The following is a 17107-nucleotide window of genomic DNA, read 5'->3' as shown; positions in this document are numbered from 1 at the left end:
GTGTCGATTGCACGAGGTCTCGGGCCTGATGTCAGGCCCTATTAAAATAGAAAGGGAGACAAGTGGGCTCCGTGCGCGCTTCGCGCGCCGAGCCAAGAAAGCGTGGAGGAACACTATTTGGGAAGGGTGGCAATGAAAAGATGTAAAGACAATGGCGTTTACTTTTTTTTGGTAACTACTGAAGGACCTCGGGGTACACTATGTTTCGCGTTGTTTCATTGGACTCTCGAGTGAGGACAGTGACGTTCACTGGGTGAGTAGTCCTTGATAGTGCGACGTAGAGTTGACCGTGCGAGAAGCAGTGATCTCGTAAGTCGAGACCAACTTGGTCGCATTGAATGCGGCCACCGAAGGATTGGCCTTGCGCTTTGTTCGTTGTAAGGGCGAAGCACGTGCGAATGGGGAACTGCGTTCGGGTGAAGCCAGGGATGGGAAAGTTGTCGTCTCCTGGTCCGCAGGGCATTCGAAGAGGACACAGTCTGTTGCCTTGGTGTGACCCGGTGGTAACGCGTAGAAAGAGCAGGTTGTTGGTCATGTTCTCGATGACATATCGCGCGCCGTTGACGTGACAAGTAGAGGGATCGAGATTGCGCAGAAGCATGACGATGAAGCCTTTCTTGAGCTTGAGCTTGGGGTCTGGTATAGCAGATCCGGCGGTCAAGGTGTTGAGCATTTCTGTGAGATAGATTAGCGCGTTGGTGTCTTCGTTCTCGACCTTGTCTGCGCTCAGATACGTTCGACACGGTCCCGGAATCATGTTGCCGATGACCTCGTTGACTTCCTCGAGCGGCCTGTTCTTTGTGGTGAGTATAACGCGCTTGGTGAGCCAGGCAGGGTCAGCGTGATTGTCTCGAATCCCTTGGAAGACCTTGAGGCATAAATTGCGGATAGTATGCTCGAACGCAACGGACTGTGGTAGTGAGATCCATTCCGGGCGCTGTTCGCCGTTAAGTCTGCCTTCCCCGACGCTGAGGAGGAACTCTGGAAAGTTGAGAGCCTCCACATCTGCTGCAGGGTCCGCTCGGAGAGCAGCAAGGCGCATGTTCTCGGTAAGGCGCAGGAATCGGCACTCTAGATACAGCGGGGAAGCCTTGACGCACGCGCTCACGATTTGACCTCGGGACCCGCCCGGAGCGACGGGAAGGATTTGTCTAAAGTCTCCAGCGAGCATGAGGAACTTTCCTCCGAAGGGCCGGTCGGTTTGCATCAAGTCGCGAAGGGAGCGATCGACAGTCTCAATGCAATGTCGATGGCACATGACGATCTCGTCCCATATGATGGGATCGACTTGTTGCAGTGTACGGCCAGTGTCGGAGTTTGCGGAGAAGCTGCACGTGCTTTCGGCAGATACAGGAATGGGAACCTTAAACACGGAATGAGCGGTGCGTCCACCGTCGAGCAACACAGCAGCAACAGCAGACGTAGCGACAGCGATGACTTGCTTACGGCGCGTACGAAGGAAGTCTTGAATGGCGCTGAGAACGAATGTTTTGCCTGTTCCGCCAAGAGCATCGAGGAAGAAGAGACGACCACTTCGTGTCGGCATAGAAGGTCCCGCCACGGCGCTTGAGGATCCTTGAAGCAATGCAGAGACGGATACGCCTGGAAGCATGGAGCCCACTATTTCGTCAAAGGCATGGCGATGATTTGTGTTCAACAGCGGCAACGACGTCTGTAGTCGCTCTTCCCACTACTGCGCTCTTGCTTCGGGGGTCTCGATCTCGTTTTGCTGTTCCAAAGCGGGAAGTCTGTCATCGGGCAGTGGGATTCCGAAGTTTGCCATCGTCCAGTCGGAACGCACGGTCTGCAGGGCCTCCTGTACCTCTCGAAGCACGTAAGATGTGGCGTGGTGATCATCGTGAAGCTGCTGTCTTCGAATGGGTTGTTCGCGTGCACGATTGCGAATATCGGTGAGAAACATGTCCAGGTGGTCGTTCCACAGCGAGAGAGGGTCCGAAGGCTGGCAGTGTGCCAGAATCGTAGCAAACAGATGAGAAAGAGGAACGAAGCTTGACCGGAATGAATCTCGGATTGCGTGCTTCCACTCGGCATCGTCGGCCAGCAAACCGAGTCGTAAGCAAGCTTGTCGGAAGCTGGTGCACTGCTCGCCGTCGATATTTCGCAAGTTCTTGAAGGATGTTGCACCTGGCACTTGTGTGAGGAGGAGGCGAAGAAAGTAGCGCTCACCCTCCCTCGGACTGACAGTGTAGATTCGACCGACTACGTTGACACCTGTACCACTGAAATCGTAGGCTTCCTCTTCGCTGCTGGCGTTCTGTCTTCGCAGGGTTGCTCTTGGACTCCATGACTTGGTGTGTGTCTTCCACGTAAAGTACCTTGGAAACTTGTGGTACCGAATATGCCGCGCGCTTGGGTACATCTCGTTGGCTTTAAACCACTCGGTCAGCTTCGTGCCTGTTGCTGGTCGAAGCGCCGCCTCCTGCTCTCGCCCTTCCTCAAAGTACACCGTGTGGTCGTTGGGCAGATGCACTGCAAGCCTGACTACTGGAGGATTGCGGTCTACAATGTCAAAGGAGAATAACCTCCATGCGGCCTCCGATGCCGAAACGTATCTGGCATCTTGGAAGTTGGAGATCTCGTCGTAGCGCTCGTTCTCGGCATTGATTTCCATGGTCACTCGGTCTTGTCCCTTGCACGCATACTTGAAGAGGTACTTGATTCCGCCAACGCGTGACACGCAGAGTTCAACATTCAAATGACAAGCGAATGAACGTAGAAGCACAGAACTGTGGCGAACGACCCAGGAGTTGTCTACCACGACGGGTTGCTGTCGTCGGCCAATACGGGAGGGTCGCTCGATGGAGACGCCACCTGCAGAGGGTGCCCTTCTTCGGTACGTGATGTAGTACTCACTGTCGGACTGGCTGGTTTCGTGTTTGAACGATTTTGGAAACCCTTTCCTGCAGTACCGCTCGCCCATGTACACGGCTGTTGGATTGTGTTCTCCACATGGATTGTGAATCATATGCTTGAGCACGACCTCTTGGAGTTCTGGATCTTGTGCAGACGGGATCTCGGCAGAGATGGTGCGGTCGACGTTTTCGGGAGTACGCAGATCATTCTTGGAGACTTCATCTAGGAAAAATACAACTTGAGCGTGGGGAAGACCGCGTTTCTGAAACTCGATGACTCGTACATGGGCACAACGGTTCCGAATACTTCTTCGTTGATGACCAAGGACATGAGATCTTTCAGTTTCAGACGAAACACACGTGCGCACAGATCCGGTCTGTCCTGAGGCGTTTGGTTCGGCAGTAGGGCTCTTGTGATCTCCGGCCAGCTTGGATTGCATGTCATGGTGAGGAAGATGTCCGGGTGGCCAATTTGGTTCGATATAGCAATGATGTCGTGCATCTGCTGCCTCATATAGCGATCACCTCCAATGTACGTGGAAGGGAGAATGAACAGTCGTCCCGCACGCACGGAATCGGCTTCATCTTCAGCACGACCGGAGTCTCCTAGGCTGTGGCGCAGTGAGGTGTAGTCGGCGGCTCGAAGTTGTGTCTGGTTGTGGCGGAGATAAGAAAGCCTTTCTGCCTCCACTTTGCAGAACTGGTCAACCAAGTATTGCGGAAAGATTCGTGCTGCGTGCAAGATTGTGCTGAACTCGCCTGCTCTTTCCAACAAATGCCATCCGTAGTACATCATCGGAGTAATCTTGGTACGTCTGCCGTCTTGAACACTGGAGAATCGAAGCTCTGGATACGATCCATCTCTACCGTTCGGGAACAAAAGCACGTAACTCAATGGATCGTATGCGCGATGACTGACTGAAATCGGATCCAGCACTTCGTTCCCGTTACTGTTCAGAGTACCTCTCCTGCGCACGACGATATCTCTTCGCCCAATCTCTCCGTCTTCATTTCCAGGGATCGATGCGGAGACTTCAGAAGCTTCGGGACCATTGTACCGGCGCACGTGCTCATGACTTGGCCTGCGGTCGGCATGGATGACCATCTGGTACGTGGCAGGAGTGTTGTTGTGAGGAGATTGAGCCCATTCTCGCATACACAGAAAAGTCTGCACGTAGGGGTTGCATTCGTGCAGCATGTGTGTCAGTTGCGTCATCAGTGCCTCTTCCAGTTATCTAGAGTTTCCAAGCCTTGTGCGCGTCTGGGTGGCGTAGTCAGTGTCATGAATGTAAACGGAAGCATAGGAAGGCGCCCGCCCTTCGGATGGCATCATGGGACCCATGTAATGGTACATCCCGCCCTGCATCGTCATTGTGGGGTTAAAATTAGAAGGACCGGGACCTCTGTTCACCCATTTGGCGACCACGGATGCCATCCATAGCGCTACATTGTATGCTCTAATGTTCTTACGGAAGCTGCGGGCCCTTGGAGTATCATCGATGAGAAGAGAGCGCAGAAGAGCTGGCGAGTCTGGGAGAAGCGGCAATGACAGCTTCCCCTTCCCACAGCATGTGGAAAAAATGGGCCTTGCGGCAGAGCTGCTCCCGATGCGTTCTTGGACGAAATGCAGAGCTTTGCAGTGCGAACACTCAACACGGATCATGCCGAGATCGCAGTACGAAGGACAGGACTCCGGTAGTGGAGGGAAGAGCTGTCGAGAGGCACTTCGAGCCTGGCGGTCGGATCTTTGCCGCGCAGCTATGACGGGGGATATATCCACAGCTCTCGCTTGTCGCATTGCCAAGCGATTCGACTCCTGTCTCGAAGATCTCAGTGGATTATTTTCCTCGGCTCGGCCTCTTTGCGTTGCAATAAGATCCGATTCTCGCCGCCCCTCACGAATAGGAGTACATTCCTTCGCTCTAGCGCCTCGTGTCGCAATGCGATCCGCTTCGCGCCGCGCATTTCGGAGGGGGGTGGTTTCTCCCGCTCTGCGCGCCCTGGCTCTCTCCCTCAGTCGACGGAGACGCTCCACGCGCTGCTTAGACGTCTCTGCTGCTCTTCGTGCTGCAGTACGTTCACGGTCGGCTTGACGACGCGCTTCCCTCTGAGATTCGGTTTGTTGCCCCGCCCGGATTCTCGCACGGGCTCGACGTGCCTCACGACGTGCTTGAGGGTCAGATTCAGACTCTTGCGCTCTTCTTTCCCTTGCACGCGCGTTTCTTTGCTGCCGTCTTGCTTCTGCCACGTCTTCGCCCGCTGTTCCCGCCATTTATGTTTTGCTCGGCGCGCTAGTGTTATCCCTGCAAGTGCAGCTAGGGTTGACGCAAGTGCGAGGGGTACGTTGTAGATCGCTATGAGTCGTAGCAAGCAGTCCTCAAAGGTCTAAACGCAACGTCAGCCAGCTAGGTCGTCCGCAAGAGCACTTAGCAAAAGAGTAACAATATAGGGCCGTTATTGTCTTGTACTATCCCGTGATTCAAAAGAACCAAAAACGAAATAGAAATAGACTAATGGTCCTACTATACACAGGGTACAGTATTAATACTCAGAGTACGACCACCTTGTCTATTTCTACTCCCAGGGAGCCCGGTATTAGAAAGAACCTCTTGCAAGGCTCTTCCCGCCGGGGTCGCTAAGTACGCGCGCTCCCTTTTCACTCAGTGCGGTGGTTAGGTTTCCCAAGTCCTAACGGCACCTACGCTGGGTCTTCTTGCAGCCTCTATAGTTTGACGGAGGCTGCGTTTGATCTTCGTTGTCGACGTTGAAAACAACGTCAGTCCGACGTCCGCAGATTGCTCTGCGGAGGCCGTTGTTCCGAGCCCGATACTACAACACCAAGAAATGGTGCGCTATCGGATTAGGCTTCCTGAACAGCGGCAGACTACCACGCTTTACTAAAAGCAAAGCGCAATAGCACCTAGGGACTATCCGGATGCCGTCAAGCAATCCGATAAACTTTTCGCGGGGAATGCCGTATTCAACCCACTACTAAGCCGGCATAGAATCACGATCGCTGCCTTGCCCAGACTCTGGTCACCACGCTCCCAGGGAGCCGTCACGTGGTGAAAATTTGCTGAAGGTTGTTGAACTCGAAAGCCAGTACTGTGCTGCCGACGTGCCGCTATGTAAAAAACGTTTCTATTCGTGCGCGCTTTCGCCTCACCGCCACTTGTCACCAGGGGCGCTGCCACGTGTTGCCACTTGTCACCGGCACGCTACTGTAGTGCCGCAATGCCCCGCACGTGGCCGCCACTTGTCACCGCGGCGCCGCCCCCGTGCGCCAATGCCAACGCGGGAGCGCAAGGACATACAGACAGACACACAGACACGGATTTTAGTAGTTGTGGATTTCACGATCAGTAGGGGAAACGGGAAAAAAGAACTGATTCCGTAGGCAAAAGTTTTTTTTGACAGATTTAGTAGGAGAATGCGTTGCAAAGTCACTTTTCCGTTGGCCAAATACGAAAAATGACAGAATCGGTAGGCGTTTTCCTCAAAAACCCAACCATATCCCTAGGGTTCATTTTTAATGATCACGACAGTGATCATTAATTTTGACGCTTTGTAGCTCACTTTTTACCCAGTGTTTCGAGCTATCAAAATGCATGTCGATAACGGCTAATCAGACGAGTCGACTCGAAAAGGATTGGCAGAAATCGGCCAAGTCTCACGGTTTCGCGATGCTTCCCAAGTGACACCTGGGGACCTCTCATTTTGGGCTAAGTCCACTGTAGTGATCATACACACATGTTCACTACAGTGATCACAAGGGCTCAAAAGCGGCCCTTTGAGGTGATTTTGCTACGTATTTCGGACAACGGAGCCAAGCACTGCTCAGCCGTGCCATTGAAGCTGTACTTTTGGCGGTGAAGTAGTCGCTGGGAGCACAGAGCACGCGCACCGCAGCAATGGCAACGCTGGATGGCCGACCGCGTCCGTGACGGTCGGAGTCCGCGCGTGCATTTATAGATGCGCCGGCCGTGCGGACGCCCGCTGCGAGGCGCGTCCGAAGCTTGCAACAGCAGCCGGACTACCGGTCGCGGCCGCGATGCGCACGTTCACCGCGCGCCAGTGCTTACTTGCCACGCTCGTATACGTCGCGGAGATGCGACTTTGTGACTGCTTGTTAGTTGTAATCCTGCTAGGAGGTAGAGAGCGAGGTGACGGGAGTGTGTAGGGAGAAGGTTTGTGGTTTTATCGGGGAGGAGCATGGGGGGGAGGAAGGCGCAAAGGAGGACACAGAGAAGAAGAGCAAGTGGGTCGATTTCAAACTGCTCAAGGGCCTACTGAATGTTGTTAGCGGTTGTAGTATAACGACCGGTGTGCGCGCGGGGAGGTTATTAACCGTGCGGCCGTGCACGGTGCACACGTGGGCGGGTGTGCCCACGTGTAGGGAGCGGGCGCGTTGACCAACCGGCCGTGGCGTGGCGCACGTGTACAGTAGCACACGTGTCGTCCGTGCGGTAGTCTATGCGTGTTACGTGTGTGCGTTAGCACACATATCGTCCGTGTGTGCGATAGTCTGTAAGCAACACGCGTGTACAGTAGTGCACACGTGTAGTAGCAGCGTCCGTGCGGTAGTAGTAATTATGGCGCTAGCTTTTTAATTGTGTACAGTACCCGGCACGCCCTAGGCGGCAAGTACCGTACTACTGTACTGGGACAGGTGTCCGAGGCGTCCCTCTGAGGGGTTAAGACCTGACACCCGTCCCTACAGGTAAACTGGGGCAAGCTCGCCCCCGTCCCTTTTGCGCCTACGTACGTCCGTTTTCGGTTGTCTGTCAAGCGCGCTGGCTTCTAACCCGTTACCGGTCGCTCCCGTTCACGCACCACGGGGCGACTGCGCGTAACCGGCCAGTGAGCCACTCCCTTTTCGCGAGCTCGTCCGATCGTTTCAATTGGCGCGTCGCGTCCGCGCCGCGTGCTCCCTCGCTAAAGCCTCCGCCTTTCACCCAACCCAGGGCGGAGAGGAGTTATCCCACATTTGGTACTCTTGTGGAGGGGATAACTCTCGAGGTTGAGCCGCACGCGTAGTCGCTCGATCGAGCGCAGAACCGTACGGACGGAAAAGGTTGAGAAATCACCGCGTCGATTGCGAAGCGTATTCGACGATGAACCAACCGGATCAAGGGGGAGACTCCGCCTCCGGGCGTCTGAGCACCGGCAGTGGCAGTGGCGCACTGCGCCCCCGGGTGGAGAACCCGGAAGCCCTGCTGCGACCGCCACCGCGACCGGGCCGCACGCGAGCGTCCGCATCGGATGTTACGCCGGCCGTGTCGTCAGGCACTGAGAATCGCGTCCGATGGATGTTCGACGCGATTCAGCCGCGCATCCAGGCCTGGGTCGAGGAGTTCCTCGCTACGGATCTCCCCCAGGTAGCGTGCGTATGCCTCGACCGAACGGTGCCCGCGCTCGTGGACGCGCACGTACGCAGCGCGATACCACCGCTTTTGGACGAACTTCTACCCGCTCAAGTCCAATGCGAGGTGGTGACCGCGCTCACCACTGTGGATGAAGAATCCCCGTCCGGTACGGCTCTAAAGGGAGCGATCAGCTCCGCCGTGGCCAATCGTCTGGACACGACCTTTCCCGCCGAAGCAGGAGTCGACGCGCACGCGCAGCGCGACTCAACCGCTCCGGATTTTACGCTACCGCACGCTGACCCGATCGGCGCCGCACCCTGGATCGGTACAATGGCCCCTCACCCGGAGGGTAAGACCATTTACCTCCCACCAATTTATGGTGCTACGGGAGGGCCCACAGAAAATGGCCCCCCCGTACTCGCCGATATGGCTGGCCCCCGCGGGACAGAAAACCGCCTGGGGCGCTTCGCGACAGAAAAGCGATAGCCGTATCGGTCGAGCAGAAGAAGCGCACCCGGCGCTCAAGGCTACACCTCGGAGGGTACAGAAAACCCCTCCGAGGAAGAAGACACAAGACGTCGCCACAGGGCGACGCGCAAGAACCGCGACGGACGCTACGCGCGATACCGCGATGCCGGAGGGGTCGGTTACCCCTCCGATGATAACCGCGAAGGACGCCATACGCGATACCGCGATGCCGGAGGAGGTGGATACCCCTCCGATGACGAGGACACAGAGTCGGACGGATCGCGCAGAAGCGACCGCAGAGGCCGCAATGCGCGCGACCGACGTCGGTTCCGGCGAGAAGACTCCGATCCGGAGGGCTACAGTAGCCCCGGCGGAGAAGGAGACCGCCATGGCAGCGGCAGAGACCGCCGGTCTGCCCCGAGGCGGGATCCGAAACGGTTGCCGGTGATCAGGCCGCTGAACGACCTGTTCACCAAGGCCGTCGACTACCGCACGTATAGGCTGGAAAATCGCAGCGCGCGCTACGACGCGAGTACCGCGCGGCGAGTTAACCGTTATGGGAAGAAGTTGGATGTCCAGCTGAAAACCCACACGTTCGGTGGTCAAGATCCAATCGCGGTGCTAGGGTTTCTCGCGCGCTTCAAGATGGCCTGCGACCACAATGGGGTCAGCGAAGGCGCGGCCGTCTGGTGTTTCTAGTTCTATTTGACTGGGTAGGCTCACGCCTTGCTCCAGTCCAGGCTACACGGGAACACCATGGCGGTCGATGCGGAGCAGCGCGATATGCTCGAAACCTACGCGGAAGTTGTTAACTTTTTATTACGCACGTACGCGACGGACGAAGTTATTTCCGAAGCGGTCGGTGATGTCACCTCCTTCCGTCAAAGCTCTAATATGACGGAGGAGGTGTACAGTAACCAGTTGTGGGACAAGACGTTGCGCTGCGGAACTGTATTTTCGGACAGGGGCTTGAAGTCCCTTTTCGTTGAGGGACTTCTGCCAGCGACGTGCGCGCAGGTGCGGAATTATCTCGGGACGCATCCGGGCGTGAACTACCAAGCGGTGGCACGCTACGCGCAAGCGATAGGCGAGACGCACCGCTCGGCTCGAAGACAGGAGACCTCGTTCGCGTCGCCTCAAGCACCGTCCGATTCGGTGAGAAGATTCCGGCGCAACGAGCGGACAAGGCCCGTGCTGTCGGTGGAGTCCCTGTCTGAACTCCCGACAGCGCGCGGAACCGAAACGGAGGAGATACTGGCGGTGACGGATCAGTCGGCGACGCCGAGCTCGCTTAGCTCGCCGCCGACTAGCTACCATCCGTCACCTGCCTCGTCCCAGGCGGGCGCCCCGATGGCGCCCGCCCAACACGGTGACGCGCGCGTACATCCGTACGGAAGGCCAGTACAGAACCAGCGGGTCCGGTTCTTCAACCAAGGATTACCTGGACCCCCGCCGTGCCGGTTCTGTCTAGACCTGACCCACCGACAGGAGCAATGTCCTGTGGTGGCGGATAGCGCGCTGCGTTCGAAGCTTTTGCAGGCACGCGAGGCCAACTATCAAAAGCTTCGGATCCGTCAAGGTCTCCGCCCAGGTTCGCCGTTCGAGCCGCAACCGCCGACCGCGTGGCGAAATTCGCGTGCGCAGGCTCCCACGGGCATCAATGTGGTCGAGCCGCGCGAGACCGTCCAATCGGAAGAACCCGCGCTACCGCTGACGGACGAGGGGCCCGAGGACCTTGGGTTGACGGGGGAAGCCGGGGAGGACGCGTAGAGGCGTCGACGATCCTCCCCGTGCCAAGCCTCAATAAACAAGGCACCCCGTCGTCCGCTTCGGTACGCGCGCAATCGCAGAGCCGAACGGACGAAGCGGCAATTTGCTTCTTCAAGAAGCAAAATTATAAGGTCACCGCAACGGTCGGACAAAGACTCGCGATGATGCGCGCCATCACGCCGGTTCTAGATTCGGGCGCCGGCCCGAATCTAATACACCTACGCTGTGTGGCAGAACCGTGGCCCGCTGCCATCCAATCCGCGCGGAGCCCGCCGCTCATCGACGCTTCGAATAGGTCGATGAAGGCCCTCGGCGAGCTCAAGCTGTACGTCCAGATTGGTGAGTTCGTCACGCGCGTACCGTTCTTGGTCGTCACGAACCTTGCGGTGGACTGTATCCTCGGAACCACGTTCCTGGATCGCCACGTGAAGGAGATGGTGCCACCGCAGAGGAAGGTGCTGTTCAATCATGCGCCGTCCGTAGCGCTGACGGGAGTCACACCCTCGAGGCGCGACCGCAAGATGGCCTCGAGGGGACCGTCGCAGCAGCTCCCGCAGGAGGAAAATTCGGCCGACCGGAAGCGCGCGCAGTTCCCGACGAACGTACCGTCACGGAAAATTCGCGTGGTCAAGGGGGTCACGATACCCCCGATGACCCAAGCGATGGTACGCGTCCCAACACCGGTTGGGGGGCTTTGCTTCCTGCAAAACCACCCCAAAACGGCGCATAAGAATTTATGCCTGATGGCCCAAGGGGTCATGGACCTCTTCCCGGGCGAGCCGCTTACGGTGCTCGTTAGCAACTTCGGAAACCGCGCGGTCCACGTCCCCAAGCATACCGTTGTCGGTCTCGCGTTGCCATCCCCCACACACATCCTGACACTTGGCGTGTCGGCCCCCGGAGAGGCCGACGCTAAGGAAGGGGGAGGGAACAAAAATAATTCCTCGACCGCTACGGAGGAACAGGCGCGACGCGAACAACCAGTTACGGACGATGGCAGAAGACAATCCTCCACCACTACGGAAGGATACACGCGTCGCAAAGAATCCGCCACGGACGAAGGCAGGATTAATTCCCCACCATGGGGGAATGTGCGCGACGAGAAGGACCCGTTATGGACGATGGCAGAGTTAATTCCACCACCGCTACGGGAGGAGGCGCGCGACGCGAAGAACCGGAAACGGACGACGCCCACAGTGGCAATCCCGCTAACGCGGATGAGCGGGCCGATACGGACGCGGAGAAGACCCGCTCGTGGGAAAAAGACGTCCATATTGGTGCAGAAGACAGTACCGTCCGGTCGGAAATTATGGACATGCTGTCCGAGTTCAAGGACATGTGGTCCGGCCACTTGGGTTAGATCGATGCTACGAAGCATCGCATCGAGCTGAAGCCCGGCGCGAAGCCGATCTACCAAGCACCCTACCGAGCCGGACCCATCGCGCGCGAGAAGGAGAAGAAGGAAATCGACCGCATGCTGCGCGCGGGAGTCATCGAACTGACATCGGCCGAGTGGGCGAGCCCCGTGGTCTTCGTCCCTAAAAAGGACGGGACCATGTGGTTCTGCGTGGACTATCGCAAGCTAAACGCCGTTACGGTTCGCGACTCCTACCCACTACCGCGCATGGACGAATGTATCGACTCGCTCGGCGATGCCACTGTCTTTACCACGCTAGACTGTAATAGCGGGTATTGGCAGGCGGAGATCGCCGAGGAGGACCGCGATAAAACAACGTTCGCGTCGCACTCGGGCCTCTACCGCTTTCTACGCATGCCGTTCGGTCTCAAAAACGCGCCCGCGACATTTCAACGAGCGGTCGACATCATCCTGTCCGGCGTGAAATGGGAGACCGCGTTGGTCTACCTCGATGACGTCATCGTCTACTAGCGAACCGTTACGGAACATATGGCACACGTGCGCGAGGTACTACGGCTTCTACATACCGCGGGCGTGTCGCTAAAATTGGCGAAGTGCGCGTTTTTCGACACCTCCGTAACTTATCTCGGTCACGTCATTCGTCCGGGACGGTTGGAGGTGGAGCGACGCAACATCACCGCGATCGAGCGCGCGCGCCTACGAACCAAACGGAACTGCGATCCTTTCTCGGGATGTGCAACGTTTACCGACGGTTTGTGAAAGGATTCGCGAAGATCGCCGCGCCGCTGAATAAGAAGACCGGCAAGAATCAGCCCTACGAGTTCGAGATATTAACCGATGCGGAATACGCGGCGTTTGAGGAATTGAAGCGGCGCCTTGTGTCGCCGCCAATCCTCGCGCTGCCCCGCTACGGACGGAAATATACGCTGGACACCGACGCGTGCGGACACCAAGTGGGTTGCGCCCTTCTACAGGAGCAACCCGATGGAGGTACTCGACCGATCGGATATTGGAGCCGCGCGTTGACCGACGCGGAGCGCAATTATACGACTACCGAAAAGGAATGCTTGGCCGTAGTGTGGAGCATCCTCACCCTACGGCCGTACCTATACGGAAGCGCGTTCAACCTCCGCACGGATCACGAGGCCCTACGCTGGGTCCTCAATTTAGCGGACAGTTCCGGTCGGCTCGCTCGCTGGCGCCTGCGCTTGGCGGAGTACGACTACGACGTACAGTACCGCCCAGGCGTCAAGCACCAACTCGTGGACGGCGTATCGCGCTTACGTACCGATGGAGGAGACACCGAACCGGTCGATGATGAGGTCCCGTGCTTCGCGGTCGAGTACGATGAGGGCAGCGAGGCCCTCCTGGACAAGGTGCACTGGGACCCGCCGCAAGACCGTCCGGACGGTTGTCACGCGCTCGCCATAACTCCCGAGGAACGCGACGCTGCGTCCATCTCGGTTGAGGAATTTCTACGCGAACAAGCTGAGGACGCCTTCTGTCGCTTCGCCGCGGAAACCGTCGGGACGCCGAACTCGAAGTTCGACATCGACCGGTACAGATTTCTCGTGAGGACGTCCCCGCTGGACGGGACCCTGCAGCGCGTGGTACCGACTCGGTTGCGCCCCCGGGTACTGTACCTGGCACACCATCCGAGGTTGACAGGTCACCCGGGAGCGACGCGTATGTACTACACCCTTCGCAGGGAGTACTACTGGCCACACATGGCCAGCGACGCGTTTTCGACCGTACGGAATTGCACCTCGTGTGCTGCGACCGGCGGGACGCTTGTCAAGAACCAAAAGGATCTCAAGCTGTTCCCCGCGGCGGGCCCCTTGGAGTTTGTCGCGATGGACCTCCTGGGGCCCCTGCCCAAGACCGCGCACGGAAACCAACACGTGTTGGTAATTACCGACCGGTTCTCCAAGCTAACGCGCAGTATCCCGCTCCGGGCCACAACCGCTTCGGTCGTCGCAAACGGGTTTTTGGACAACTGGGTCTACGTTTACGGAGCGCCGCGCTACGTACTAACCAACAATGGCCCTCAGTTCGCTGCGAATTTCTTCGACGCGGTATGCGCCCTCCTGGGGGTGCGGCATTATCTCACGACTGCCTACCACCCCCAGTCGAATGGGCAGACCGAACGGTTCAATCGCACGCTGGTGCAACGCCTCCGGAACTACGTGGAGGAGCACCAGCGCGATTGGGACGACTACGTGCAGCCGCTGACCTTCGCGTACAATAAGCAGATCCACCGGTCGACGGAGACGACTCCGTTCGACCTGGTGTTAGCGCGGCCACCGCCCGGTTTAATTCTCCCCGGTACTGTACCGCAGGACGCGGGGACCCATCGAGACGACCCGCGGACCCCGGTGCAGTACAAGCGCGCTACGCTGCGCAAGCTTCGCGACGCGCTCGACCGTGCTCGGACGAAATTAACCGCATCGCAAAAGCGGTACAAGGACAATTTTGACAAGAAGGTCCGCTTCCGTCCGGTCGTTGTGGCGGGCGATTTTGTCTACGTCGATCGCTCGCCCCGCCCGTTGACAAGCGTCGAGCGACACACGCGTGCGCAAGGTACGACCGGAACGGACGAGCTCTCTGTCAAACATCTACCAAAGACAGAGGGGCCGTTTCGCGTGCGCTCCGCTACGGACACCACGGTCCTCATCGAGCAGGACGGTGTGGAGAACCGCGTGAGCATCGACCGCGTTACGAAAATGCCGCGCGGGCCGGGGGATACTGTCACCTCGGCCATTCCATCCGCATCGGACGCACAAGCCGCAACGCCCCGCGCGGAATACGTCGTTGACCGCATCGTCGGACACCGTATGACCCACGGTGGCATCGAGTACAAGGTTCGCTGGTACGGGTACGCCGCTTCCGACGATACCTACGAGCCCTCCTGTGGCATAACGGCGGTTCAAGATTAGATTTAGATTAGATCAATACGAGCCACACACGCGCACACGTATACCCACACGTGTACGGGGCGCGCAAGTGGGCACGCACACACGTGTACTACACGTGTACGAGGCGCGTATACCTACGAGCACACGTGTACCCACACGTGTACTGTCAGCACGGGACGGCCCGCGCTGACTACAGTAGCTCTACAGTACAGTCCGTACTGCACTGTAGAATGTTAGGATTGATTGTATATTAAATAACGGAGCGGACCGGCGGCGGTGAGGGGGACAAGCACGGACTTGTTCACGACCTACCGCCTACGTCCGTCTTCCAGCTTAACTAACGAGCGCGATCCGCCTTCGCGCGCGTTAACCGGGACAAAGCGGGTAGGGGACAGCCGCGTACGCGAGCGAGGCTAGATCCACATCCGCCCGTCAGCGCTGGTACGTACCCAGCGCTGCTTGGGGGCGTCGAGGCGTAGATCGGCCCGCGCGTACGCTCGTCCCCGACCGTCCCGCTCTACCACGCTACCAGGGCCCGCTTCCCTGTCTCGTTAGCTGTGTATTCTCCCCGTCTTCTCCCCCCTCGTACGGGGTCTACGTCGAGCTAAGTATACACCCCTCTCCGTTGGGGGGGTGTTATACTACACCTCCGAGGGGCTCCCACAACCTTTCATCGACCGCTATTGGCGTACGCGCCAAGGACGGACAAGCGCGCTCGCGTAGCGCTCCTTCCGGCCTCGCATGGCCGAACCGTCAGGACGACCTCGCTCGTGCGCGTCGTGAACTGCCGCCCGCGCGCACCAAAAGGAAAAGGCAAGGAACACCGCTAATCGGCTCTGTTTACTGTGGGCGAAGCCCCTAACGGGCTACGCGGACAAGAGGAGCCCCGCCTGTGCTACACGGCCCATGCGGCTAGTCGCGGGCGACCGCGCGCCGCCAAGTACCCGGTACTGGACGGATCTCGCGCATATGGACCCGCTCGGATGATGCTGTGACGACGACCACCGGCTCCCGGCAATTTAATCGCCATTTGGGCTACGGTTTTCCCTCTCGCGCCGTGGGAAAAATTCGTAGCCCATTTCTGACGACAGCATCCCACTAGGGGGAGCATTCCTCATCCGGGAGTGTCGACTCGGAAAACTGCCTTTGGATGTATTTGGAAACCAAAACGGTTTCGTCCCGTTTCTTTTGGTTTCTTTTGGTTTCTTTTAGTTTCCAAATGACGCTTTGGGAGACAGGTCGCAGAAAAGGGGCAACCGATCGGTTTCTGAGCGCGAGACGTGGCGTCCGCATGAGGGAGGTCGTTGCGCACCTGCAAGTCGCCCTCCTACGGCCTACTTTGGCCGCAACCGACGGAAAAGAAGGGTGGATTTACGAAAATCAGCCAGCCCTCCGGGGTAGGAGTGCGAGAAGGGGGATCATATCCCCAAAACGACCGTACGGAACTCCTGCCTTCGTTGCACAGCCACGCTTGGGGGCGGGAAGGCGGTGAAGAACCGCACGAGCGGCAGCGGCGGCCCTCGCCTGGCCTGCGGAGGGCAGGGGCGAGGACGATATCGCGCGCACTGTACGCCGCAGCGCGCGAGCCGCCTCGGACGAATTGACCCGCGCGAACGCGGTCTCGGCCAACGCGGTGGCCGGTTGTGCCTCGCTGCGCAGGCCTCGCCGCGGCTGTACGGCAGGGGCCGATCGGTTCAACGCCGGGCCCGACCAGGGCTCGACGGCGGACCGTATGGACGCGCTGCTCTGTCTTCGTCATGGCCGTCCGTTCTCGGCCCTCGGAAGCGATACTGTACGGAAACGTCGTCGCGGGTGGAGGAGTTGGAAATTTCGGGGAGCGCTAGGAGTGAGTTGGAAAGATCGGCGTCGCTCGCGTGTGAGACATTTGCGGACGCACTTACCGAATCGGACGAGAAAGCTGGCCTATGCAACGCGAGCTCCGCGACGAGGCAAGGGAAACGGCCGTCCGTGCGCAAGCGCGTCGGTCTTCGCATCGAGCGCGCAGGGAAGGGGAGAGACGGGGGAGGAACCCGGTGGTCGAATGGGAGGTCGCTACGGGGGCGTAGCGAAAGCTAAGGAAGGGGGTCTGTAGTATAACGACCGGTGTGCGCGCGGGGAGGTTATTAACCGTGCGGCCGTGCACGGTGCACACGTGGGCGGGTGTGCCCACGTGTAGGGAGCGCGCGCGTGGACCAACCGGCCGTAGCCGTGGCGCACGTGTACAGTAGCACACGTGTCGTCCGTGCGGTAGTCTATGCGTGCTACGTGTGCGCGTTGGCACACGTGTCGTCCGTGCGGTAGTCTATGCGTGCTACGTGTGCGCGTTGGCACACGTGT

The 17107-nt window shown here is 58.4% G+C and overlaps 1 protein-coding gene across 1 annotated transcript; it reads right to left on the bottom strand.

The window, feature by feature from the left end:
• Positions 1 to 175: 175 nt before the first annotated feature.
• Positions 176 to 5145, bottom strand: CHC_T00009223001 (ATP dependant DNA helicase). Its single transcript, XM_005718353.1, has 8 exons — positions 4285 to 5145; positions 3130 to 4095; positions 2806 to 3034; positions 2302 to 2772; positions 1802 to 2151; positions 1531 to 1690; positions 1364 to 1464; positions 176 to 1264 (listed from the first exon to the last, which is right to left on the bottom strand). Exons 1-8 carry the CDS (start codon positions 5143 to 5145, stop codon positions 176 to 178), a joined length of 4227 nt encoding a protein of 1408 aa, XP_005718410.1.
• Positions 5146 to 17107: the final 11962 nt, after the last annotated feature.

The sequence above is a fragment of the Chondrus crispus genome, genomic scaffold (assembly GCF_000350225.1).
Source record: "Chondrus crispus Stackhouse genomic scaffold, scaffold_39, whole genome shotgun sequence".
Taxonomy (NCBI): Eukaryota; Rhodophyta; class Florideophyceae; order Gigartinales; family Gigartinaceae; genus Chondrus; species Chondrus crispus.
This window is presented reverse-complemented; position numbering and strand designations above follow the sequence as displayed.

Coding starts and splice junctions, on each gene's coding strand:
- CHC_T00009223001 (XM_005718353.1), bottom strand. CDS start 5,145: ATGGCGGGAACAGCGGGCGAAGACGTGGCAGAAGCAAGACGGCAGCAA. Junction 1,691..1,801: donor TACAGGAGGCCCTGCAGACC/GTGCGTTCCGAC, acceptor AGAGCGCAGTAG/TGGGAAGAGCGACTACAGAC. Junction 1,465..1,530: donor TTCTATGCCGACACGAAGTG/GTCGTCTCTTCT, acceptor GCGCCATTCAAG/ACTTCCTTCGTACGCGCCGT.